Source organism: Lagenorhynchus albirostris, chromosome 2 (assembly GCF_949774975.1).
Source record: "Lagenorhynchus albirostris chromosome 2, mLagAlb1.1, whole genome shotgun sequence".
NCBI lineage: Eukaryota > Metazoa > Chordata > Mammalia > Artiodactyla > Delphinidae > Lagenorhynchus > Lagenorhynchus albirostris.
The window spans coordinates 62,562,176-62,587,328 of NC_083096.1; the positions used below are offsets into that span (position 1 = coordinate 62,562,176).

Genomic DNA, 25,153 nt, shown 5'->3' on the forward strand with positions numbered 1-25,153 from the left:
CCTGCTGGCTCTCAGGCTGATGCCAGAATCATCAGAGCAGAGATGATCCATCCAGGGGCAAAAGGCAGTCCCCTGAGTGTTTGATGGAGGTGACCAACAGCTTGAGCAGAATTGGCTCAAAGCATCCAAGCCTGGACTTCATGTTGGGGAAGGCTGACTCCTGAGCCACCGCCCCTGGGGTGCGGAAGGAAACAGCCGCAGACACAGCGCTTCCTGAAATCAGTTGCATTTCAGTACACTGATAATGACTATCTGAAAAGGAAATCAGTAAAACAATCCCATTCAAAATACTAAGAACAAGTGCCCTCTGCCATCCCAGTACCCCCAGAATGTTCTCTGGTTGAGCGGCACTCCTCACCTTGCTCCTTGCATCAAGGTCATCAAACCCACCAGGAGCCAGGTCACAGCCAGCTTTGTGTCCCCTCCCTCATATTGCCTTGGATACAAAAGGACTTCAAGAATTACGTGCTAAAGGAATTAATTAAACAACCAACAAACAAAACAGATTGGGGCAGGCGGTGTCAAAAATACAGTTGTGGGCTCCCCTGGTGGCGCAGTGGTTGAGAGTCCGCCTGCCGATGCAGGGGACACGGGTTCGTGCCCCGGTCCGGGAAGATCCCACATGCCGCGGAGTGGCTGGGCCCGTGAGCCATGGCCACTGAGCCTGCGCGTCCGGAGCCTGTGCTCCGCAATGGGAGAGGCCACAACAGTGAGAGGCCCGCGTACCGCAAAAAAAAAAAAAAAAAAAAAAAATTTGTCCCTCAGTATTCATGGGGGATTGGTTCCAGGACCCCCAGAGTATACCAAAATCCGGGAATGCCCAAGTCCATTATATAAAATGGCATAGTATTTGCATATAACCTACACACATCCTCCCATATACTTTAAATCATCCCCAGGTTACTTATAATACATAAGACAATATAAATGTTGTGTACATGGTTGTAAATACAACGTAAATGCTATGTAAATAGTTGCCAGGACATATGGCAAATTCAAGTTTTGCTTTTTGGAACTTTCCGGAGTTCTTTTTCCCAATATTTTCAATCCGTCATTGGTTGAATCTGCGGATGCAGAACCCTTGGATACCGAGGGTCAGCTGTAGTGTAACTTTTTAAAATTGAAAACACAATACCGTCACGTAGGAGGCACCCAGTTTAGGAGAGAGGGTGCGGCGTCTCTCTTGGGCTAAACCTCAGCTCTGCACTTACAAGCTGGGAGAATGTACACAGGTTACCTAACTTCTCTCAATCTAAGTTGCTGCATTTCTAAGTCAGGGTTTTGCCTCCTTCACAAAGACAGTTACGAAAACCAAATGAGTTGATAAAGGACCTAACGTGGTGCCTGAAGCAAAGTAGGAGCTCAAGAAAAGGTACTTTCCTTCTGTCTCTGGAGAGCCGAGTGCTTAAATATGGGCCATGGACGCAACTGCCTGGGTGTGAATCCTGGCTCCACGGCTTACCAGCCACGTGATCCCAGGTACCTCTCAATCTTTCTGAGTCTCAGTTTTCTCCTTTGCAAAATGGGATGGTGGTAAAAGAAGCCACCTGGTAGTCTTGGCACAGATTCGAGAGAGCAAGTGTGCGAAGCATTTACCTCGACCGTCGCCCAGAGGGGCATCCCGCCTGGACATGCTGTACTGGGGGAAAACTTAGAAGCCCCTGCGTGCTTTGGAATCTCTCTGCCCTCTACTGTAATAACACCCCCGTGAAGTCCTCTGTGCTCACATATGTGCGCAACTCCCTGCACCCAGGCGCCCCTTCTGTGTGCTAAACAGGGACCTGTCTAATAAATCATTTTCACAGCCCTGTCGCCAGGACACACACGGAGCCGGTGGCATCCTCACGTTGTCTGCTCCCAGCTTCGCTGCTGCCGATAACTCCCCACATCTGGCAGTGAAACGTGGCCTGTGACGAACACACAGTGGAAAGTTAATGAAAACAGTAAACTGATTTTAAAAGTCTGCACCGCTGCATAACTCCACCTCCATCCTCAGCCTGGTCCCTCCTGTGAGCCTGTGTCTGCCTCCCTCCTCCGCTTAGACTAATGAACCTGACCCTTCCCCACCCTTCCCCTTCTCTCCTTGGCCATTATTTAGTGGGAAATGGGAGCTCCCTAAAGAAGCAGCGGAAGGACTTGGCAGCTGGGGGAAGGGGAACTGGCATATCCACATTCTGCGAGTGCAGCTTCCGTCTTCCCGGCCACACCTGGCCCAGTGCTGGTGAGAGAGGACTGGTCCCAGCAGCACCTGGCAGTCTTGTCCCTCTGCCACCATGCTTCCTCTGGGGACTCATCTTAGCTGTAGTTTCACCTGTACAGAGAACCAGTGTTTGGGGAATCAGGTTAGGGGACACAGAGAACCAGTACCTTTGGTTCTGGGCAGCAGGTGGGCACAGGTGCTAGAGAGTTAGGTTCATACCAGCTCAGCCACCTACGTGCTTTGTGACTTTGCCAGGTGACTTCACCTGAGCCTCAGGTCCCTTATTCGGGGGAAGAAAAAAGTCGAGGGAGCAACAGTGCCTCCTCTGAGGTTGATGTATCAAGCATTTAGTTGAATCCTTGGCACAGGGCAAGCCCCCCGTATATATTAGCGGTTCTTATGAGTAGCAGCAGTGTTAATAATGCCTGACTTCTGAGATCTCCCCTCTGTCTGCCTTCATCTTCTCAACCCTGTCACCGTGGCTGTTTTGCTCAGTCTGATTCCCCTGGTCTTGTTCTGGCTCCAATGAACAGATCTTTAACTTTATTTCCCGGTTTCCAGACTTTAGGCTCCTCTAGACGCTGAGGCCAAGGAACCCCCTCCCCAGACCCTGCATCGACCTTCCCCCCTCCCCCACAGTACTCAGATCCTTGAGCCTCAGCCCTGTGGGACGTTCCTCACGGCCAGCCGATGGGGTGGGCACGAGTGGAAGGAGCCAACCTTCTCTCTTCCCCAGGCTGGGATCAGTGAGCCTCGGGCAGCTCTGGTCAGAGGAGCTAGGTTTAAACAAGATGACAGCAGACATGTCCAAATCCTAGTCACTTCTCCCTGGGTCCTGAGACCTCTGTAACCAGAGGCAGGGGAAGGGTAAGAATGCTCTCTGATACCAGAGGGTGGGCGGTGCCCCTTCACTCCTGCTCAGACACTGTGCCCAGGAGTCCTGCTGTGGTTCATTCATTCATTCATTCATTCAGATGATATATATCTAGTGACTTCCTGTTAATCTTGGGGAAGATTCGGCAGTCGTGTCATTACCAATATCTCCTTGCCCTTGAAGAATCTTTGCCCTTAATCGTTCCCAAATTGGATGGGAAGAAATCACAACAACTGCTGTCCAGGCCGACAAATAGGAAGACTTCTGAGTTGGCCCCAGCCCCCATCCACGTTAGGTCCAGATGGCAGAGTGGGGTTGGCAGAGTGGCTCTCTCCTCCTCAGGGGGGCCCCCGGCCAACTTTCCTCACATCGTCTTCATCAGATACATGTGCCACCGTTGGATTCAGCCCACAGAAAACTAGCTGTAGCTTTGTAAATAACAGTTAAAGCTGCAGATGTTCTGGACTAAAAGAGTCAATGAGACTACAGGGCACGCAGTGCCAGACTGTGTCAGCCCACCAAGACGGGGTGAGTGGGAGGACCGCAACACGTCCTCCTCCAGGGATCACCAGAAGATTCCTACTAGGAATCCCACTTGAATAACAAAAAAAGAAATAAGCAAACCACACCTCCTCCCAGTCAGGGACATGGAACAAGAGGAAAAATGCAAAGAAAGAAAGAGGTTGGGTGTTGATAGTGTCAAAGATCTTTCATCATCACAGGAGCTCCCAGATTCTAGGCTCCAGTGGGAGCTGTAGGAGAGGCCTGGCTTGGGGCTGGGATCCAGGTGGTGTGAAGGCAGGAGCGGTGTCTCCTTCCACCACCCAAGGCACAGACTGAAAGCCTGACAACCGGCAAGTCAGAGACACCCATCAGGGCTCAAGAGCTGCAGTGACTCCGCAGCTGCAGGTAGTGCAGGAGACTCAATCAGGACGGTGCCAGACCCTGGAGTGGAATGTGAATGGGGACCCTGGCCCAGTGAAGACCCAGGGAAGCTACCCTGAGTCCCCAGTGGCCTTGGATCTCAAGGAGAACCAGTTGTGTAGGATCCTGTGTTCTGGGGAGAGCAGCCCATCCCTGGGGAGTACCCACTACAATTCTCCTCTGAAAGCAGAACTTCTTCCTCTATAGCCCTGAAAATCCCACTGGCCATCAGTACAAGGACTGAGGTCTTTGGTCAAAGAACAGAGGACTAGACATGGCCTTATTCATGAGATTATTGTGTATTCCACCCTCTCGGTTTTATAGATGAAAAAAATTGAAGGTGAAAGGGCTCGCGTTGGAGAAGGTAGCCCAAAAGTCATCCCAGAAGAGCATGAGAGAGTGGTCTCTGGCCAACCTAGCAGCTTCCAAAGCAGGACCCTTCTCCCATGAAATCGCATGCAAAATTTGAGAGGGTTGGCGTCCTAGGTCCTCTCCGTTAACTACAAAGTCTGACTCAATGTTGAGAAGAAAATCTCAAAAAATCTTTGTGAAATGAACACGTGGATGTGTGTCGTTCTTGGTGAGTGTCATAAATGGATCATCTCTCTCTCTCCTTCAGTTTCCCCATCATGTAAATGAAGGGTGGCCATCTACCCTCCTGTAACCTTGTCAGTATGGAAGGGAAATACTCAGGTGCCCACATCACCTGCATTAAAGGAGGAAATACCTCTTACCCTTTGAGGGTAATGTTGAGTCAACATTCTCCTTAAATGAGCAGTATCTGTAATAACAGTTCCCATTTGTGAAGCACCTACTCTCTGCCAGGCACTGCAGAGATTACTTTGCATAGTTTTCTCATTTATTTCTAAAATCAACCTATAAGGTGGGTTTGATTATTATTACCATAATACTTGGAAACTGAAGACCCAAGAGGCCTAGCTGTTTGCCCAGGTCTGCATGGCCCTGTAGGCAGTGCTGTCCAGAGCTGCACACAGGTCAGTGTGAGTCCTCCTCGCTGCCTCTCCATGTCACCTCCAGCTGCCCCTCGGCCTGCCCAGCTCAATTCAACCTACATTATGTTGCCACTCGTCTTCCTCTTTTTTTCCCCAAAAATGCTTCACCCTCATGATACACAATTCTGTGAAGCAATTCATCTCTTTTGATTACAGAATAAATACAAATTAATTATTTTTTATATGCGGATATATACAAAATAAAAATAAAAGGAAAATATCCATAATCTTATCATCATACTTTGAACATTTTGATGTCTCCATCCAATAGTGTCTTTGTTTTCATTTTAACTGAGGTTCTACCTGTAGTAGCAGAATTCCAAAATAAGAAGAGAAACAACACACATGTCCACTTTCCCTCTTCTCTTGTCCGCTATTTGTCTGCTTTGAGGGCTGGAAGTAGAGGATACAGCTGACTGCCATGGCCAGATCATGACCGCCACCACCTGGTGCCTCCGGCCTCCCCCAGCACCTCGGGGCGCCGGGCTCATGGGCAATGCTGAACGTCAGAAGGACATTCAACTCGAGCTCCAAGCCGGGAACCTCAAGACGCTCCTCCCAATGTGTCTTCAGACAATCCCTTCGCATTCCCTTGGTCGTCACATCAGGCCTGTTCCCCTGGTCTCTTGAAGACCCTTCCCCGTAGCATCCCCTCTGCTGCCCTCTGGAACTCACCTCAGTAGCCGGCCCTGCCTGCTCTGCCGGAAACACTCGGCCCGCTCATTGTAGAAGCTTGAAGGAAGCTCCTGCTCTGGGCTCGCTGGAGGCACAGTGAGGCCTGTCCTCGAGATGCCTGCAGTCTGGTGGGGAGACTGGCACCGTCGGGCAGCCCCTCTCAGGAGGCGACTTGGAGCTGCAAATTGAGTATGAAAAGGAGGCAAGCATTGAGAGAGCTGGGGGAAGAGGGTTCTGGGCAAAGGGAACAGCAAGTCCAAAGGCTCAGAGGTGGGAAGGAGTTTGTCTTGTCCCAGGATGAAAAAGGTCAGTGTGGGGGGGTGTGTAAGGAGCCAGGGGGAGGTGGTGGAGATGAGACTGGAGAACTGGCAGGGGCCAAATAACGCAGCGTGGATGTTCAGTGCAAGAGAAGCCGTCGTCGGAGTTTTCAGAGAGGTGAGGCATGATCTGACGTACATTTCTTAAAAACCACATTCGTGGCTTGTGGGGGGCAGGGCAAGCTTAGACATGGGGGCCCAGCAAGGAGGTCATTGCAGTGGCCTGGAGAGAGGAAAAATGTTGAGGAGCAGGGTGGTGGCCATGCACATAGAGCGAAAAGACAAATTCTGGCGTCTGACCCACCAGGAGGTCTGGCCGGTCACCTCAGGCTGGCTGTGAGCTCCTTGAGGCCAAGCACGGACCCTCACATGCCCAGCAGAGTGCCCATGCTGGCTGGCTCTGTAAGGGACACAGCCTGGGTCCGCATTCCCACCCTGCAGGCAAGCATGAGGATGCTCCGTGGATAATGCTACCGGGGCCCACAGCTCTCCCTGTGGGGAAAGGCGCTTTGCTCCAAGAAGCTCAGAATTGGAGTCAGAGGCAAACCATACTCAGACATGACCCAGAAAACTGGCCGCCGATCCAAGACCTCAGGGCTGTCAACTAGGACAAAGCAGCAGAGGTCTCTGAGAACCCAGCCAGGACAAGGGCTTCGAGACAGTAACTGACCTCTAAGTGGTGAAGAATAAATGCATATTTTTTCATTAATTAATTTATTTATTTTTGGCTGCATTGGGTCTCCGTTGCTGCACGCGGGCTTTCTCTAGTTGCGGCGAGTGGGGGCTACTCTTCGATGTGGTGTGTGGTCTCTCATTGCGGTGGCTTCTCTTGTTGCGGAGCACGGGCTCTAGCCGCACGGGGTTCAGTAGTTGTGGCTCACGGGCTCTAGAGCGCAGGCTCAGTAGTTGTGGCGCATGGGCTTAGTTGCTCTGCGGCATGTGGGATCTTCCCAGATCAGGGCTCGAACCCATATCCCCTGCACTGACAGGTGGATTCTTAACCACTGCGCCACCAGGGAAGCCCAAGAGTAAATACATATTGAGAAGGTGTCTCCAGTGGTAGAGAAACGCAGTCTAAACAGAACATGAGGGTGGGTGACAAAAGAAGCCTTTCAGTTAGACATGGAGCCTCGCCCAACACTGACGACTCTTTAAAAACACTGGAAATTGTCTTTTCTGCTGTGGGGGAAAAAAAATGCCTCCCTGTGTGCCAGAAAGAAAAGGATGTGGTCAGGAAGGAAGGGGGCGGAGGCAGAGGTGGGAGGGTGGTATTTACAGGCTTCTCGGAGTCTGACATAAACAGCAGAATGAGGAAAAGCCTAATTTCAAAGCTTACTCTGTAATCATGGTGCAGACCGTCTGAGAATCGGGATGTGTGCCAGTGCCGGGGCTGGGATTGGTGCCTGAGTGGGCTGGGAGGCTACCCAGGGGCCATGGGCTTCGTGACTCCCTGGGTGATACAGGGTATTGGCTTCCCCCCAGCCCCACCTCCGCCCTCTCCCAGCCCTGAGCTCTGCTCCTTCCAAAGAGTCTTCTCTCCACCCTCTCCCTCTCGACCTCCCTGCCCACCACAGACTGCTGTCTCCAGAGCCTCCTGTGCAGGGGTTTGGAGGGGAGGAAAGATGCTGGGCACTGCATCTGCCGAGTCAGAAGTGTTGCTGAGGAGGAGGCTTCCCAGGACATAGGCACCTGGCTCTTCTCAGCACTGGATGGAGAAGACAAGCTGAATTCTCAGAAAGCGTAGTGTTCTCTTTAACTAAACTTTCCACGTGCCTGACTGGTAACTCTATTGGTCTGAGCCATGACATAAAGAAACAAGGTAGGGGCCTCTTTTCCACCCTCTCAGTGCAGCAAAGTTTACACAGCGGTCAGTCTTCTTTAAGAGCAGACGCACTGAGGCGGTTAGACCACAGGCTCTCAGAACAGCACCTGGCATGTGACCAGGACTGATACCCAGCTACAGAACTGCCTCTGCTCTGCCTACACTAACCCTATAGTTGCTGGATTTGGGACAGAACCAGGGCCCGAGAAGGAACCTGGGTAGCCAGGGAGGATGCTCTTGGGGAGAGGGGAGTCTCTTTAGCCATTGTTCCAAAACTGTTTTAATATTTTAACGACAGATATGGTGAGAGCAGTGTGTGCCAGCTAATATCATCCATGACTTATTATTTTTCAGAGCCTTTGGAGCACTAATTTAGTACCAGGGAGTCACTTTAGGGAACACGTATGATTTAGGATAAGATCTTGTGTTCGCAACTCACTTTTGCGTGAGAAGCTGTGTGACCTTGAGCAGGTTCCTTATTGTGTAATGGAAATGGAACGATGCCCATGTCGTGCGATCCATGTGAGAAGTAGGTGCAATGCTGTTTCCAAGAGTAAATGTTACTACTAAACAGATGTGAATAAAACTCACATACCCAAAGAAAATTCAGGGTTGGAACTGGCCATGGTTCCAGAGCTGTGGATACAGATCTCCCACCTGTTACCCATCCCTAATATTTGTAAGGTCCAGGGGAAGAATGAAGGCCCACGTACCATATTTTAAAATATTAATATTAATTTTAAGCCGAACTAACAAAAGGCTAAATGTATAATTCAGACTAACAGAATGCTAAGTTCTGTCCTCTGACCTTGACAGATGTATCTTTATAACAACCTGAAGGCCAGGTTCAGGTTTAGAATTCCTGGATTCCAAAAGTTCCATGCCAGATGTAGCAGCATAGGAATAGCCCACCTTCAGCCCCTGGTTCCGTTTCTCTTCCTTCCCCTTGCTCTGTACCGTATCGAGATATGGACCATCGCACATATGCATGTGAACGTTTAACGTGGGTATGTCCAAACTCCATGCATACCCCCAACAAACAGCCTTGGGGCCAGGGGTGTACACACAGGTGGAGTGGACCCCTTAGGAAAACAGACCAGGAAAAAAGCCTGTGTAGACCCTGAAGGCAAGTTTGGGGCCATCTGAGCTGGATCCCAGATACCCGGAGGGTGGTCTAGAAGGAGGGGCACAGGTTCTAGGTGGGCATGCCCTCTTAGCCCCACAAACTCCTGGCCCAATGTGTAAGGGCATAGCCAGAAGATACTAGAGTGGGTACCTTTAAAGTGTTGGGCCAGGCAGGGACTTCTCTTACCTAGGCCTAGGGGCAGTACCATCCTGGATGGCCTCCCCTGGGAGCTCTACAGGCTTGAAACCATCAGTCCTCTCCATGTGTGGTTCCCCTGACTCCCATTCTAGCCTCCGTCAGGGGACAGTAGTCTCAGCAGTGCCCCTGCACACCTGCCCACTCCCTGCTGGCCCCCCATCCCCTTGATGACCACAGGGCTTTGGCAAGAGCAAAGCAAGGCTCCTTCAGAGAGGTTGCTCTGGCCCTCATGGACACTGGGAGAACTTGGCTGGGTCTGGGTGGAGACCTGGACCTCAACCCAGGGACCACTTATTTGAATGAAATGCTTCACATGAGCTTGTTTGATTGAGATTTGTCTCTTTCTTCTAAAAATGGAATGCACAAAGCACGTAGGTTGCAATAATCGATGTTTTCATTATTAGCTCCACTGGCGAGTCCAGTAGCTGTGAGCTTTGGGTCAATGGCTGATTGTCTGAAAGGAAAACACTGTGTTTATCACAGTGAGGAGAAGGGTGATTGGAGAAGGAGGGGAATGAGATGATAAGAACTAATATTGACCAAGTGTGTTACAGTTTACAAAGCAGTTGCTCACAGATCATCACCTCATTTGATCCTGGTAATAGCCCTGAGATTAAGGAGGCGGGGTTCTTTTTCTTCCCATTTCACACATGAGCAGCCTGAGGCTGATTTGCTGAGGTCAGCCAGCTGTCACCTTGGGATTGACATCCAAGACTCCTGAGGGCAGTCTTTGTTGCTTCCTCCATTCACCACACCAAAGACTTCAAGAGACATGAAATTTAGAACTCAAAGGAGCTCTTCCCACAGTGTGATGCAGTAGAAAAGGCAGAGTTTGGGGCCAGGCAGGCTTGCCTTTACACCCTGGCACCGCCCCTTACCATCTATATGACTTTGCCTAGTCCACTTTTCATGGATGAACAGCGTATAATAATCCCTGCCTCATACAGTTACTATTAAGTGCTTGCACATGGAAGGGTTCAGTGGCTATTCATTTCCTTTTTCTCTAACGCTGCCCCATCTCTGTTCCTTACTGATACCTAATCTTCAATGTAATGTACTTTGTGCCACGCTGTGTTAAGTACTTCCCTTCATTATGTCATTTAATTCTCACACCAAGTACATCAAGTAAGTCCTGTTCTTACGTCTATTTGATAAATGGGGAAACTGGTATAGAAATGGCAAGTAACTTGTCTAGTAAATGGTAACTACTAAGTGATAGCACTAGGTTTACAAGCCTAGACATTCTGGCTCCAGAAATCCTCCCTTCAGCTTCTTTGCTTGAGCAGCTCTCTACTTTATCTTTCTTGTCCCCTTCATTGCCCAACTTCTTTTTTTTTTTTTTTTTTTTTTGGCGGTACGCGGGCCTCTCACTGTTGTGGCCTCTCCCGTTGCGGAGCACAGGCTCCAGACGCGCAGCGGCCCCAGCGGCCATGGCTCACGGGCCTAGCTGCTCCGCGGCATGGGGGAGCTTCCCGCACCGGGGCACGAACCCATGTCCCCTGCATCGGCAGGCGGACTCTCAACCACTGCGCCACCAGGGAAGCCCCATTGCCCAACTTCTTGAAGGAACTCCCTGAACTCTCCATTTTTTCTTGTGTTTATTCATTCCCTCCATAACCCCTTACAGAATGGCCTCCACCAGCATATCTTTACTGCTGTCTTGATAGTAAATCTAATGGCTATTTCTTAACCTCACTCTCTTCCATTTGTGTGGCTTTTGACAGTGATGACTCCCTGAAATTCTCTTGACTTTGGAAACAAGTTCTACCCACCCCCTTCACTGGCTATTCTGCTTTTCAGATTCCTCTTTGTCTTCTGGCCATCTAACAAGCCCCCTAAGATCTCTGTTGCATCCCCAGAGATCTCACCCATCCCCATCACATCAACCAATTCTCTCCATGCAGATAGTTGCCAAATTTACATCTCTAGCCCTGATTTGCTCCTAAGCTCTAGACCCAACTTTGCAACTTCATAAAAGCAGCAGCATCCCAACTGAAAATGGTCTCCTCCCATCTTTCACTTCAGATCAATTCAATGCTTATTTATTTAACAAATAATGTTGAACTCCTGTGTGTCAGGCACTGTTGTTGGTACTGTAGATATAGCAGTGAATAAATTGTCAGTACTGGAGATATGGCAGTGAATAAAACATAGGAAATCCCTGCCTTCTTTGGGGTTATATTTAGGGAGTGAGATAAGGAGAGATAGACCATTAGCTAAGTAAATTATATAGTATATTAGACAGTGCTATAAAGAAAAATGAATCAGGGATGGGGAGGGCTGGGGCAGGAAGTTGCCATTTTGAATATGACTGTCAGGAAATATTGCACTGAGAACATGATATTTGAGCCAGGAATGATGGAGGCAAGGGAGCAAGCCTTTCAGATAATTATAATATAATCTGGGACCTGTAAAGATCTGGATATATCCATGGGAGCACAGAAGGGAAGGCTTCCTGGAGGAGGTGATGCATGCAATGATTCTCAAATGTCAAGCAGTTAAACACAGTGAGACTTTAGGAGAGGAAAGGGCAGTGCAGGCAGACGGCACAGCGTGAGCAAAAGGGCAGAGGTGAGAAACAGCATGGTATGTGGAGACAGGGAGGCCAGACTGCAGAGGGCCACATATGTCCTATTAAGGAACTTGAATGTTAGCCTGTAGGTGATGCCAGTGATGTCCAGGTAAAGGAGACTTTGAAGGGTTTTAGGTAGAGAAAAGACATAATCAGATCTGCATATTTGTACGTGAGTACAGCCTAAAAGATGAATTTGAGAGGGACCAGGATTGGATGCAGAGAGACAAGTTATGGGCCATTACAGCAGACCAGGTAAGAGATGCCAAAGACTTGGATTAAACAAGGGCAGTGAGAGTTGAATGGAGAAAGGGAGATAAATTCAAGCATCGCTTACGGGGCAAATTCACAAGATGCAGTAACAACAGCTTTGGCAGTCTAGGAGAAGGCAGAGGAAGAGCGAAAGATGACCCTCACTCTGTCCTGGAAGACAGGGTGAGCAGTGGGCCAATGCCTGCAGCAGAGACGGGGAAAGGGCCAAGTTTACGGTGGATGTGGTGAGTTTGGTTTGGGCTATGTGGAATTTGACGTGATTTTTGCATCCCATTCAAAGTAGTCATAATGGTCATAGAGTGATTCTAATGGTGCTGTTATTCTTGGAACTTATCAGGAACTATTTGAAAACTATTATGAAAGCCAATTTATCAGCTACATAAACCAGTCATGCATTTTACAGGCAAAACTCTTTTTGCAAAAATAAAAAAGCCACGACCTTGGAATGCATATTAATAGCTATTTTGCATAAAAGAAACAGAAAACAGTAGGTTTCAAACAGAAACAGTAGGTTTCAAAAAGAAACCTACTCCCTTTTCACTAGGCTTAAGTCCCTATTCGTTACACTTAAGTCATAATGAATTTTGGCTGCTTCCAAAATCAAACCCTTCATTAATCATGTAGTCCTGGGGCCCCTGGGCCTATGGAAAAGAACATGCCTCAGACCTGAGGGATTTCCAATAGAGCAGTGGCCAAAGTCACAGCATTGGATGGAACGAGTGTGTAGCCTCCCAAGGTCACCATGCCCATTAGCTACACTCACCAAGTGCCTTTGTTTTTGTTTTTGTTTTACATCTTTATTGGAGTATAATTGCTTTACAATGCTGTGTAGTTTCTGTTGTATAACAAAGTGAGTCAGCTATATGTATATATGTGTGTGTGTATGTGTATATATATATATATATATATATATATCTCCACATATCCCCTCCCTCTTGAGCCTCCCTCCCACCCTCCCAATCTCACACCTCTAGGTGGTCACAAAGCACCGAGCTGATCTCCCTGTGCTATGTGGCTGCTTCCCACTAGCTATCTATTTTACATTTGGTAGTGTACATATGTCCATGCCACTCTCTCAATTCATCCCAGCTTCCCCTTCCCCCCAACCATGTCCTCAAGTCCATTCTCTACATCTGCGTCTTTATTCCTGTCCTGCCCCTAGGTTCATCAAAAAAATTTTTTTTAGATTCCATATATATGTGTTAGCATATGGTATTTGTTTTTCTCTTTCTGACCTACTTCACTCTGTATGGCAGACTCTAGGTCCATCCACCTCACTACAAATAACTATTTCATTTCTTTTTATGGCTGAGTAATATTCCATTGTATATGTGTGCCACATCTTCTTTATTCATTCATCTGTCAATGGACACTTAGGTTGCTTCCATGTCCTGGCTATTGTAACTAGCACTGCAATGAACATTGTGGTACATGTCTCTTTTTGAATTATGGTTTTCTCAGGGTATATGCCCTGAGAAAGTAGTGGGATTGCTGGGTCATATGGTAGTTCTGTTTTTAGTTTTTAAGGAACCTCCATACTTTTTCCCATAGTGGCTGTATAAATTTACATTCCCATCAACAGTGCAAGAGGATTTCCTTATCTCCACACCTTCTCCAGCATTTATTGTTTGTAGTTGTTTTTGTTTTTTGTTTTTTTTTCTCGGTCCGTGGGCCTCTTACTGTTGTGGCCTCTCCCGTTGCAGAGCACAGGCTCCAGACGTGCAGGCTCAGCGGCCATGGCTTACGGGCCCAGCCGCTCCATGGCATGTGGGATCTTCCCGGACCGGGGCACGAACCCATGTCCCCTGCATTGGCAGGCAGACTCTCAACCACTGCGCCACCAGGGAAGCCCGAGTTTATTTTTGTGTATGGTGTTAGGAAGTGTTCTAATTTCATTTTTTTACATGTAGCTGTCCAGTTTTCCCAGCACAACTTATTAAAGAGGCTGTCTTTTCTCCATTCTTGCCACATACTCTTGCCTCCTTTGTCAAAGATAAGGTGACCATATGTGCGTGGGTTTATCTCTGGGCTTTCTATCCTCCTCCATCAATCTATATTTCTGTTTTTCTGCCAGTACCATCCTGTCTTGATTACTGTAGCTTTGTAGTATAGTCTGAAGTCAGGGAGTCTGATTCCTCCAGCTCCGTTTTTCTTTCTCAAGATTGCTTTCGCTGTTCGGGGTCTTTTGTGTTTCTAGACAAATTGTAAAATATTTGTTCTAGGTCTGTGAAAAATGCCCTTGGTAGTTTCATAGGGATTGCATTGAATCTGTAGATTGCTTTGGGTTGTATAGTCATTTTCACAATGTTGATTCTTCCTGTCCAAGAACATAGTATATCTCTCCATCTGTTTGTATCATTTTTACTTTCTCTCATCAGTGTCTTATAGTTTTCTGCATACAGGTCTTTTGTCTCCTTAGGTAGGTTTATTCCTAGGTATTTTATTCTTTTTGTTGCAATGGTAAATGGGAGTGTTTCCTTAATTTCTCTTTCAGATTTTTCATCATTAGTGTATAGGAATGCAAGAGATTTCTGTGCATTAATTTTGTATCCTGCTACTCTACCAAATTCATTGATTGGCTCTAGTAGCTTTCTGGTAGCATCTTTAGGACTCTCTATGTATAGTATCATGTCATCTGCAAACAGTGAGAGCTTTACTTCTTTTCTGATTTGGATTTCTTTGGTTTCTTTTTCTTCTCTGACTGCTGTGGCTAAAACTTCCAAAACGTTGTTGAATAATAGTGGTGAGAGTGGACACCCTTGTCTTGTTCCTGATCTTAGAGGAAATGCTTTCTGGTTTTCACCATTGAGAATGCTGTTGGCTGTGGGTTTGTCATATATGGCCTTTATTTTGTTGAGGTAGGTTCCCTCTATGCCCACTTTCTGGAGAGTTTTTCTCATAAATGGGTGTTGAATTTTGTTGAAAGCTTTTCTGCATCTGTTGAGATTATCATATGGTTTTTATCTTTCTATTTGTTAATGTGGTGTATCACATTGATTGATTTGCATATATTGAAGAATCCTTGCATTCCTGGAATAAACCCCACTTGATCATGGTGTATGATCCTTTTAATGTGCTGTTGGATTCTGTTTGCTATGGTTTTGTTGAGGATTTTTGCATCTATGTTCTTCAGTGATATATGCCTGTAGTTTTCTTTTTTTGTGACATCTTTGTCTGGTTTTGGTATCAGGGTGATGGTGGTCTTGTAGAATGAATTTGGGAGTGTTCCTCCCTCTGCTATATTTTGGAAGAGTTTGAGAAGGATGGGTGTTAGCTCTTCTCTAAATGTTTGATAGAATTCACCTGTGAAGCCATCTGGTCCTGGGCTTTTGTTTGTTGGAAGATTTCTAATCACAGTTTCAATATCAGTGCTTGTGATTGGTCTGTTCATATTTTCTGTTTCTTCCTGGTTCAGCCTTGGAAGGTTGTACTTTTCTAAGAATTTCTCCATTTCTTCCAGGTGGTCCATTTTATTGACATGTAGTTGCTTGTAGTAGTCTCTCATTATCCTTTGTATTTCTGGTGCCTTTGTTTTGATGTGATGATTAAGAAGTCTATTTTATTTCTCTCTTCCAGAGAATCCTCCAAGACAAGGGTAGCTTCCTTCTTTCCCTTTCAAGACAGGCACAAGAGTGCAACTTTATTATATTATCTCTGTTTTCAGAAAATCTGGGACCAAACTAAGCTTTGTGATTTTCCCACAAAACTGACCTCTAGATCCTGGGCCCGAGTCACTGCTCACATAGCTCTGGACAGGAAAATGGAGAAAAAACATGAATGTAAAGACTCTATAGACAAAGTAATTGAATAGAATGCCAAGCTAGCCAGTCCTGAAAAGGACAGTGTTATAACAAGCCAAACTCCCCAGGCAACATGCCACAGATGGCCCGGTGTTTAGGACTGGAGGGCAAGTACAATTTTACACTCATTGGGAATACTTGTCCTCCAGTCCCACAGAGGAAACCAAAGGGCAGCAGAGCCTGATCACTGTAAGTATAATGAAGAACAGGGTTGAGGCAACACAGAAAATGAATGCCTGGTGACTGAATAATTGTCACGACCCTTTGACTCGGGGCACAAAATTGCCTCCAGTGTGACCATTTCATCAACCCAGCAGGCAGATTGCTTCTCACTTGACCTGACCTTGTATGATTTCACCCCACTCAAACAACACTTATTCCCTTTTGTACAGTAAGAAGTGGCTATAGAATTATCTGGGAGCTACTCCTTGGCCCAGCTACAACTAGCATGGGTAACGAAATGGTAACTTAAGTCTCCAACTTTATGCATCAAGTCAATTCCTCTTACTTAGTTTCTGCCAAGCATTATACACTGCAGTTTTTCCCAGCGGTTATCAAGGGCATGGAGGCAAGAGAAAAGGTTCTAGCAGCTGTGGGTTCACCTCCTCTCCAGGCAATCCAGCCTGCCCCTCCCTTCAGGCTGGGGCTGCCTAGCATCGGGAGTACTGTGGGGGGGCAGCAGGAGGCAGCAGTCAGTTTCTCCATGTCCCTGTGTGAAGGATTCTGAGACAGTTCAGTATTAACCTGGCAATACAACTCCCTTTTAGGCCATTGGTATAAAGTCCTGCAGGGACAGTGGCACCCGCTGGCACTGGCTTATCGCATTGGAACAAGCTTCTAAATATTTGTGCCCCAGCATGAGCCGAAGCTGCCCTCCGCCTCTTTAGGAGACTCTCCAAGACCAACATGCAAGGAAGCAAAACTGGTGAGGGGGGCTTCCCTGGTGGTGCAGCAGTTGAGAGTCCGCCTGCCGATGCAGGGGACACGGGTTCGTGCCCTGGTCTGGGAAGATCCCACGTGCCATGGAGCGGCTGGGCCCATAAGCCATGGCCACTGAGCCTGCGCATCCGGAGCCTGTGCTCTGCAATGGGAGAGGCCACAGCAGTGAGAGGTCCGCGTACAGCCAAAAAAAAAAAAAAAAAAAAAAAAAAAACTGGTGAGGGGTTAAATAACCTACCCAAGATCATACAACTGCAGTGTGGCTGACAGGGTTTTGGTGCTGTGGCCGGGTGTCAGGCCTCTGAAGGAGGAGAGCCGAGTTCAGGACATTGGTCCACCAGAGACCTCCCAGCTCCACATAATATCAAATGGCAAAAGCTCTCCCAGAGATCTCATGCTCAATGCTAAGACTCAGCTCCACTTGACAGCCAGCAAAATACAGTGCTGGACACCCTATGCCAAACAACTAGCAAGACAGGAACATAACCCCACCCATTAGCAGAGAGGCTGCCTGAAATCATAATAAGGTAACAGACACCCCAAAACACACCACTGGACGCAATCCTGCCCACCAGAAAGACAAAATCCAGCCTCATCCACCAGAACACAGGCAGCAGTCCCCTTCACCAGAAAGCCTACACAACCCACTGAACCAACCTTAGCCACTGGGGACAGACACCAAAAACAACAGGAACTACGAACCTGTAGCCTGTGAAAAGGAGATCCCAAACACAGTGAGTTGAGCACAATGGGAAAACAGAAATATGTAGCAGATGAAGGAGCAAGGTAAAAACCCATCAGACCAAACAAATGAAGAGGAAGTAGGCAGTCTACCTGAAAAAGAATTCAGAGTAATGATAGTAAAGATGCTCCAAAATCTTGGAAATAGAATGGAGAAAATACAAGAAACGTTTAACAAGGACCTAGAAGAACTAAAGAGCAAACAAACAATGATGAACAACACAATAAATGAAGTTACAAATTCTCTAGAAGGAATCAATAGGAGAATAACTGAGGCAGAAGAAAGGATAAGTGACCTGGAAGACAAAATAGTGGAAATAACTACCACAGAGCAGAATAGAGGAAAAAAGAACAAAAAGAACTGAGGACAGTCTCAGAGACCTCTGGGACAACATTAAATGCACCAACATTTGAATTATAGGAATCCCAGGAGAAGAAGAGAAAAAGAAAGGATCTGAGAAAATATTTGAAGAGATTATAGTTGAAAACTTCCCTAACATGGGAAAAGAAATAGTCAATCAAGTCTATGAAAGAAATAATAAGAGATCACTGAAGAAGTCAAAGAGGAAATCAAAAAGTACCTATAAACAAATGACAAAACATGACAACCCAAAACCTATGGGATGCAGTAAAAGCCATTCAAAGAGGGAACGTTATAAAAAAAAATCCTACCTTAAGAAACAAGAAACATCTCAAATAAACAACCTAACCTTACACCTAAAGAAATTAGAGAAAGAAGAATTAAAACACCCCAAAGTTAGCAGAAGGAAAGAAATCATAAAGCTCAGGTCAGAAATAAATGAAAAGGAAATGAAGGAAACAGTAGCAAAGATCAATAAAACTAAACGCTGGTTCTTTGAGAAGATAAACAAAATTGATAAACAATTAGCCAGACTCATCAAGAAAAGAAGGGAGGGGCTTCCCTGGTGGCACAGTGGTTGAGAGTCCTCCTGCCGAAACAGGGGACACAGGTTCATGCCCCGGCCCGGGAAGATCCCATATGTCGCGGGCGGCTAGGCCCGTGAGCCATGGCCACTGAGCCTGCGCGTCCGGAGCCTGTGCTCCGCAACGGGAGAGGCCACAACAGTGAGAGGCCCGCGTACCACAAAAAAAAAAAAAAAAAAGAAAAGAAAAGAAAAGAAGGGAGAAGACTCAAATCAATAGAATTAGAAATGAAAAAGAAGTAACAACTGACACTGCAGAAATACAAAGGATCATGAGAGATTACTACAAACAACTATATGCCAATAAAATGGACCACCTGGAAGAAATGGAGAAATTCTTAGAAAAGTACAACCTTCCAAGACTGAACCAGGAAGAAACAGAAAATATGAACAGACCAATCACAAGCACTGAAATTGAAACTGTGATTAAAAATCTCCCAACAAAAGCCCAGGACCAGATGGCTTCACAGGTGAATTCTATCAAACATTTAGAGAAGAGCTAACACCCATCCTTCTCAAACTCTTCCAAAATATAGCAGAGGGAGGAACACTCCCAAATTCATTCTACAAGACCACCATCACCCTGATACCAAAACCAGACAAAGATGTCACAAAAAAAGAAAACTACAGGCATATATCACTGAAGAACATAGATGCAAAAATCCTCAACAAAACCATAGCAAACAGAATCCAACAGCACATTAAAAGGATCATACACCATGATCAAGTGGGGTATATCCCAGTAATGCAAGGATTCTTCAATATATGCAATCAATCAATGTAATATACCATATTAACAAATAGAAGGATAAAAACTATATGATAATCTCAACAGATGCAGAAAAGCTTTCAACAAAATTCAACACCCATTTATGAGAAAAACTCTCCAGAATGTGGGCATAGGGGGAACCTACCTCAACAAAATAAAGGCCATATATGACAAACCCACAGCCAACATCGTTCTCAATGGTGAAAAACTGAAACCATTTCCTCTAAGATCAGGGAAAAGACAAGAGTGCCCACTCTCACCACTATTATTCAACAACGTTTTAGAAGTTTTAGCCACAGAAATCAGAAAAGAAAAAGAAATAAAAGGAATCCAAATCAGAAAAGAAGAAGTAAAGCTTTCACTGTTTGCAGATGACATGATACTATACATAGAGAATCCTAAAGATGCTACCAGAGAGCTACTAGAGCTAATCAGTGAATTTGGTAGTGTAGCAGGATACAAAATTAATGCACAGAAATCTCTTGCATTCCTATACACTAATGATGAAAAATCTGAAAGAGAAATTAAGGAAACACTCCCATTTACCATTGCAACAAAAAGAATAAAATACCTAGGAATAAACCTACCTAAGGAGACAAAAGACCTGTATGCAGAAAACTATAAGACACTGATGAGAGAAAGTAAAGATGATACAAACAGATGGAGAGATATACTATGTTCTTGGACAGGAAGAATCAACATTGTGAAAATGACTATACAACCCAAAGCAATCTACAGATTCAATGCAATCCCTATCAAACTACCAATGGCATTTTTCACAGACCTAGAACAAAAAATTTTACAATTTGTATGGAAACACAAAAGACCCCAAATAGCCAAAGCAATCTTGAGAAAGAAAAATGGAGCTGGAGGAATCAGGCTCCCTGACTTCAGACTATACTTCAAAGCTACAGTAACCAAGACAGTATGGTACTGGCCCAGAAACAGAAATATAGATTAATTGAACAGGATAGGAAAACCAGAGATAAACCCAAGCACATATGGTCACCTTATTTTCATAATGGAGGCAAGAATATTCAGTGGAGGAAAGACAGCCTCTTGAATAAGTTGTGTTGGGAAAACTGGACAGCTACATGTAAAAGAAGTAAATTAGAACACTTCCTAACACCATACACAAAACTAAACTCAAAATGGATTAAAGATTTAAAGGTAAGGCCAGACATTATAAAACTCTTAGAGGAAAACATAGGCAGAACACTCTATGATATAAATCACTGCAAGGTCCTTTTTGACCCACCTCCTAGAGGAATGGAAATAAAAACAAAATTAAACAAATGGGACCTAATGAAACTTAAAAGCTTTTGCACAGCAAAGGAAACCATAAACAAGATGAAAAGACAATCCTCAGAAAGAGAGAAAATATTTGCAAATGAAGCAACTGACAAGGGATTAATCTCCAAAATTTACAAGCAGCTCATGCAGCTCCATATCAAAAAAACAACCCAATGCAAACATGGGCAGAAGACCTAAATAGACATTTCTCCAGAGAAGATATACAGATTGCCAACAAACACATGAAAGGATGCTCAACATCACTAATTGTTAGAGAAATGCAAATCAAAACTACGAGGTATCACCTCACACCAGTCAGAATGGCCATTATCAAAAAATCTACAGGGGTTTCCCTGGTGGTGCAGTGGTTGGGAACCCACCTGCCAATGCAGGGGACACGGGTTCGAGCCCTGGACATGGAAGATCCCACATGCCACAGAGCAACTAAGCCCATGTTCCACAACTACTGAGCCTGCACTCTAGAGCCCATGAGCCACAGCTACTGAAGCCTGCATGCCTAGAGCCCATGCTCCGCAACAAGAGAAGACACCGCAATGAGAATCCCGCGCAGCGCAACAGAGTAGCCCCCGCTCACTGCAACTAGAGAAAGCCCTAGCGCAGCAACAAAGACCCAGCACAGCCAAAAATAAATAAAGAAATAAATAGATTTATTTTTTAAAAAAATCTACAGACAATACGTGCTGGAGAGGGCATGGAGAAAAGGGAACCCTCTTGCACTGTTGGTGGGAATGTAAATTGATGCAGCCACTATGGAGAACAGTATGGAGGTTCCTTAAAAAGCTACAAATAGAACTACCGTACGACCTAGCAATCCCACTACTGGGCATATACCCTGAGAAAACCATAATTTAAAAAGAGTCATGTACCACTATGTTCATTGCAACTCTATTTACAATAGCTAGGACATGGAAGCAACCTAAATGCCCATCAACAGATGAATGAATAAAGAAGATGTGGCACATATATACAATGGAATATTACTGAGCCATAAAAAGAAATGAAATGTAGTCATTTGTAGTGAGGTGGATGGACCTAGAGTCTGTCACACAGAGTGAAGTAAGTCAGAAAGAGAAAAACAAATACCATATGCTAACACATATATGTGGAATCTAAAAACTACGGTCCCGATGAACCTAGCGGCAGGACAGGAATAAAGATGCAGACATAAAGAATGGACTTGAGGACACGGAGAGGGGGAAGGGTAAGCTGGGACGAAGTGAGAGAGTGGCATGGACATATATACACTACCAAATGTAAAATAGATAGCTACTGGGAAGCAACCGCATAGCACAGGGAGGTCAGCTCAGTGCTTTGTGACCACCTAGAGGGGTGGGATAAGGAGAGTGGGAGGGAGATGCAAGATGGAGGAGATATGGGGATATATGTATATGTATAGCTGATTCACTTTGTTATAAAGCAGAAACTAACACGTCATTGTAAAGCAATTATACTCCAATAAAGATGCTAAAAAATAACTGAATAAATAAATAATAAAATAAGCTACAAGGATATATTGTACAACACAGGGAATATGGCCAATATTTTTATAATAACTAAATGGAGTATAAGCTTTAAAAATTGTGAATCATTATATTACACACATGTAACATATTTTGTTCAACTATATTTCAATAAAAATATTTAAAAAGAAAAAGTAAAGTCGTAGGATATTCTATCACTTCCTAAGAGAAGAACTTCATTTCGAACAAGACTTCCCCCTCTTAGCTGATGAGTGGACAGTCTCATTTCTTTCCTTAATTATTAAATTCTCATGCAACACTGCTGAGAGTCATTCTTGGTCCCAGGAAAGGATTTATGGAGGAAGCATAGCCAGGTTCTGCTGACTAAACGTCTGCCCCTAGGAGGACCCAGTCCATCTTCCCATGGCAGCTCTGGGAGCTGCTAGCCCACTGGATAGCCTGAATGCCCTCCACTCTGGCTTCCTCCAGCATCATGTGAGGACACTTCAGAAGGCAGTGTAGCACAGTGGTCAAAAACATAGACTTTGGAGTCAGACAACTCCAAGCTCCACGTCTTACAATCTGTAGAACGCTTGGCATGTACCTTAACATCTTTAAGCCTCCACCCTCTCATGTGTAAATGGAAATAAAAATGTATTTATTTTGTGGGATATTTTGAGCATTAACTGAGATGACATAATTAAAGTACTCAGCACGGTGGTCGGAATAGTGCAAGCATTCAGTAAGTATCAGCTATGATGATGATGATGAGTAGTCCATAGCACTGGGGGAGACACATGGGCTAAGAGTAGGGCACATATCCTCCTCCTTCCCTCTGTTCAAGGTTGGGAGCAGCCAGGAGTAACAAAGCACCCAGAATGGCAAGTTTGCTAAACTAAGCAATTAGACTTCCAGGCTGGACTTAAAGTTGATGGGAGAACAACATAGTAGAGACTATGTATGCCAGCCTATGGCACAACTTGCAAATTGAAGTGTTTTCCCAAAGGTGACCATTATCTCCTGTGTTATCAGTTTCTATGTCTGTTTTCTAAATGCTGGATTGGCCAATGACTAGAATTTAAACAACTTTCTTTTTTCAGTAGAAATTCTACTACTTTGATTTCCTAGGAAATCAGTATAACCTTTAACCTTACCTCCCTTTGCCCTCCTTTCCACCTGATACTTCCTTCCAAGTATGTCAGATTTCAACCACCACCTTTTCTTAACAAACCTTAGAGACGGATACTTCCTGAAAAAGTGGTTTTTGCAATCGAATGCCTCTAGGTAGTTCATTACAATTGCACCATTCCAGCTAATTGTTGCCTCATTGCACCATTCCAGCTAATTGATGCCTCTTTGTGGGTCTCATAAATGCTTCTTTGAGCTCTTTGCTTCCAGTTGGACCAGCTATGGCTTAATTTAACTTGTTCTGGTATTGCTTTTTTATTTTTGATTTGTTCTCATTTAATCCCGAAACAGCACAGCATAGAACTTTTTGACCTGAATTCCCCTCTGAACCTCCCATTTTGCCCAAGTTGACTGTGATAGTAAGTGGTGGGCATCTCTCCAGCTTTTGAAAAATTCATTCAGCCTCTTCTTTTCTTGTGCATCTCTTCTGCTTTGCCAGGTCAAGCTGGGAACTGCCTGACTTGAGGGAAGGGAGAGTAAAAGCCATCAGTGACTCAGATGGGGTGAGCTACCCTTGGTACGGGAACACCACAGAAACTGTGACCCTGGTTGGCCCCACCAACAAGATCTCCAGGTTCTCCGTCAGCATGAATGACAATTTCTACCCCAGTGTGACATGGGCAGTGCCAGTGAGTGACAGCAATGTGCCACTGCTCACAAGGATCAAGAGGGACCAAAGTTTCACTACCTGGCTGGTGGCCATGAACACCACCACGAAAGAGAAGATCATTCTGCAGACGATCAAGTGGAGGATGAGGGTGGACATTGAGGTGGACCCTCTTCAGCTCTTGGGGCAACGGGCCCGGCTGGTGGGCAGGACTCAGCAGGAGCAGCCCCGGATCCTGAGCCGGATGGAACCTATCCCCCCCAACGCACTAGTGAAACCCAATGCCAACGATGCCCAGGTCCTCATGTGGAGGCCCAAGCGGGGGCCACCTCTGGTTGTGATCCCTCCTAAGTAGAAGCAGACTGGCCTGACTGTGTGTGGAGCACACGCCACTGAGACACACAGTGAGGTTGCCAGGGGTGGCAGGAGCCAAACTGAGTTTCTGAGCCAAAGCAGACCTCGTGGTTTGCCAGCCTTTGCAGCCACTTGTGAAGAGTAGAGCTGCTCCTTGGGTGGTACAACCATAATCCTTAGGAAAAATCCCTTCCTTTTAGGAATAAAGAAATCACTGATTTGACAGACTTGCTGTGATTACCATGCAAGTAGCCATATTTTGGAGCTGACCAGGATGATTCTTTGAACTATTGACCATTTCTTTCCTGTGAGATGCAGGGGATGGAAACAAAAGTAAACAGTGCCTGTGGCAAATGCTGCTTCCCAACCAATTAGAAGTGGGAGTGAAAACATCCACACCAGGTGTTTGTAAGACATACAGTTCCACTGCCCAACTGGAGGGTGCTGGGGAAAGGGTTGGAAGGAAAGTCAGGTGGTGAAGAGAATGGGCAATGGAAGGAGGAGGGAATAATTTGTTATTGCAAAATAATACCTGTGCATGTCTTAGTTAATCATCAACACACTCACTGGAATGAAAGAAACGCTAAGAAAACTGGAGACATGATATTGGTTCCATTCTGAGGGACAGCCTCCTAGGAACTGTCCAAGTTGCTGACCGTAGTTCTAACTGATGGTGACTCTCAATGGTTCCATCTACCCACCTCTTTCCAAAAACTGCTTATTTAAAGTATCCTCAATCACAGTATTTGGATAGATAGTTCTGTATTCTGCAATAGCTGTGATATTCAGCTATGATATTCAGCTGTGATATTCAGCTAAAGACATGGGGCCTTCACCATGTTTTTAGTGAAACCCGAATTGTGATTTTGTTTACAGCTGCTTATTCTGTTCCCATTACCAGCCCTAAATTTACAAAAAGATAATTGTTTATAAGCCATGAACCCATGTAGAGTTTCAAGAACATTTCTACAAGTAAGAATAGTATTTTTACTGTTACACGTTCACACATGCAAGCACACATGCCAGGATATATATAGCATAAT

The 25,153-nt window shown here is 45.6% G+C and overlaps 1 protein-coding gene across 1 annotated transcript in view; it reads left to right on the forward strand.

Moving 5' to 3' along the window:
• FAM78B (family with sequence similarity 78 member B) overlaps positions 1-24,317 on the forward strand; it is a 91,863-nt gene extending 67,546 nt beyond the window's left edge. The window contains exon 2 of the mRNA XM_060142218.1: positions 23,589-24,317. Coding sequence (XP_059998201.1) covers positions 23,589-24,111 — 523 coding nt within the window. The 3' untranslated portion in view covers positions 24,112-24,317. The remainder of the gene's footprint in view (positions 1-23,588) is intronic.
• Positions 24,318-25,153: the final 836 nt, after the last annotated feature.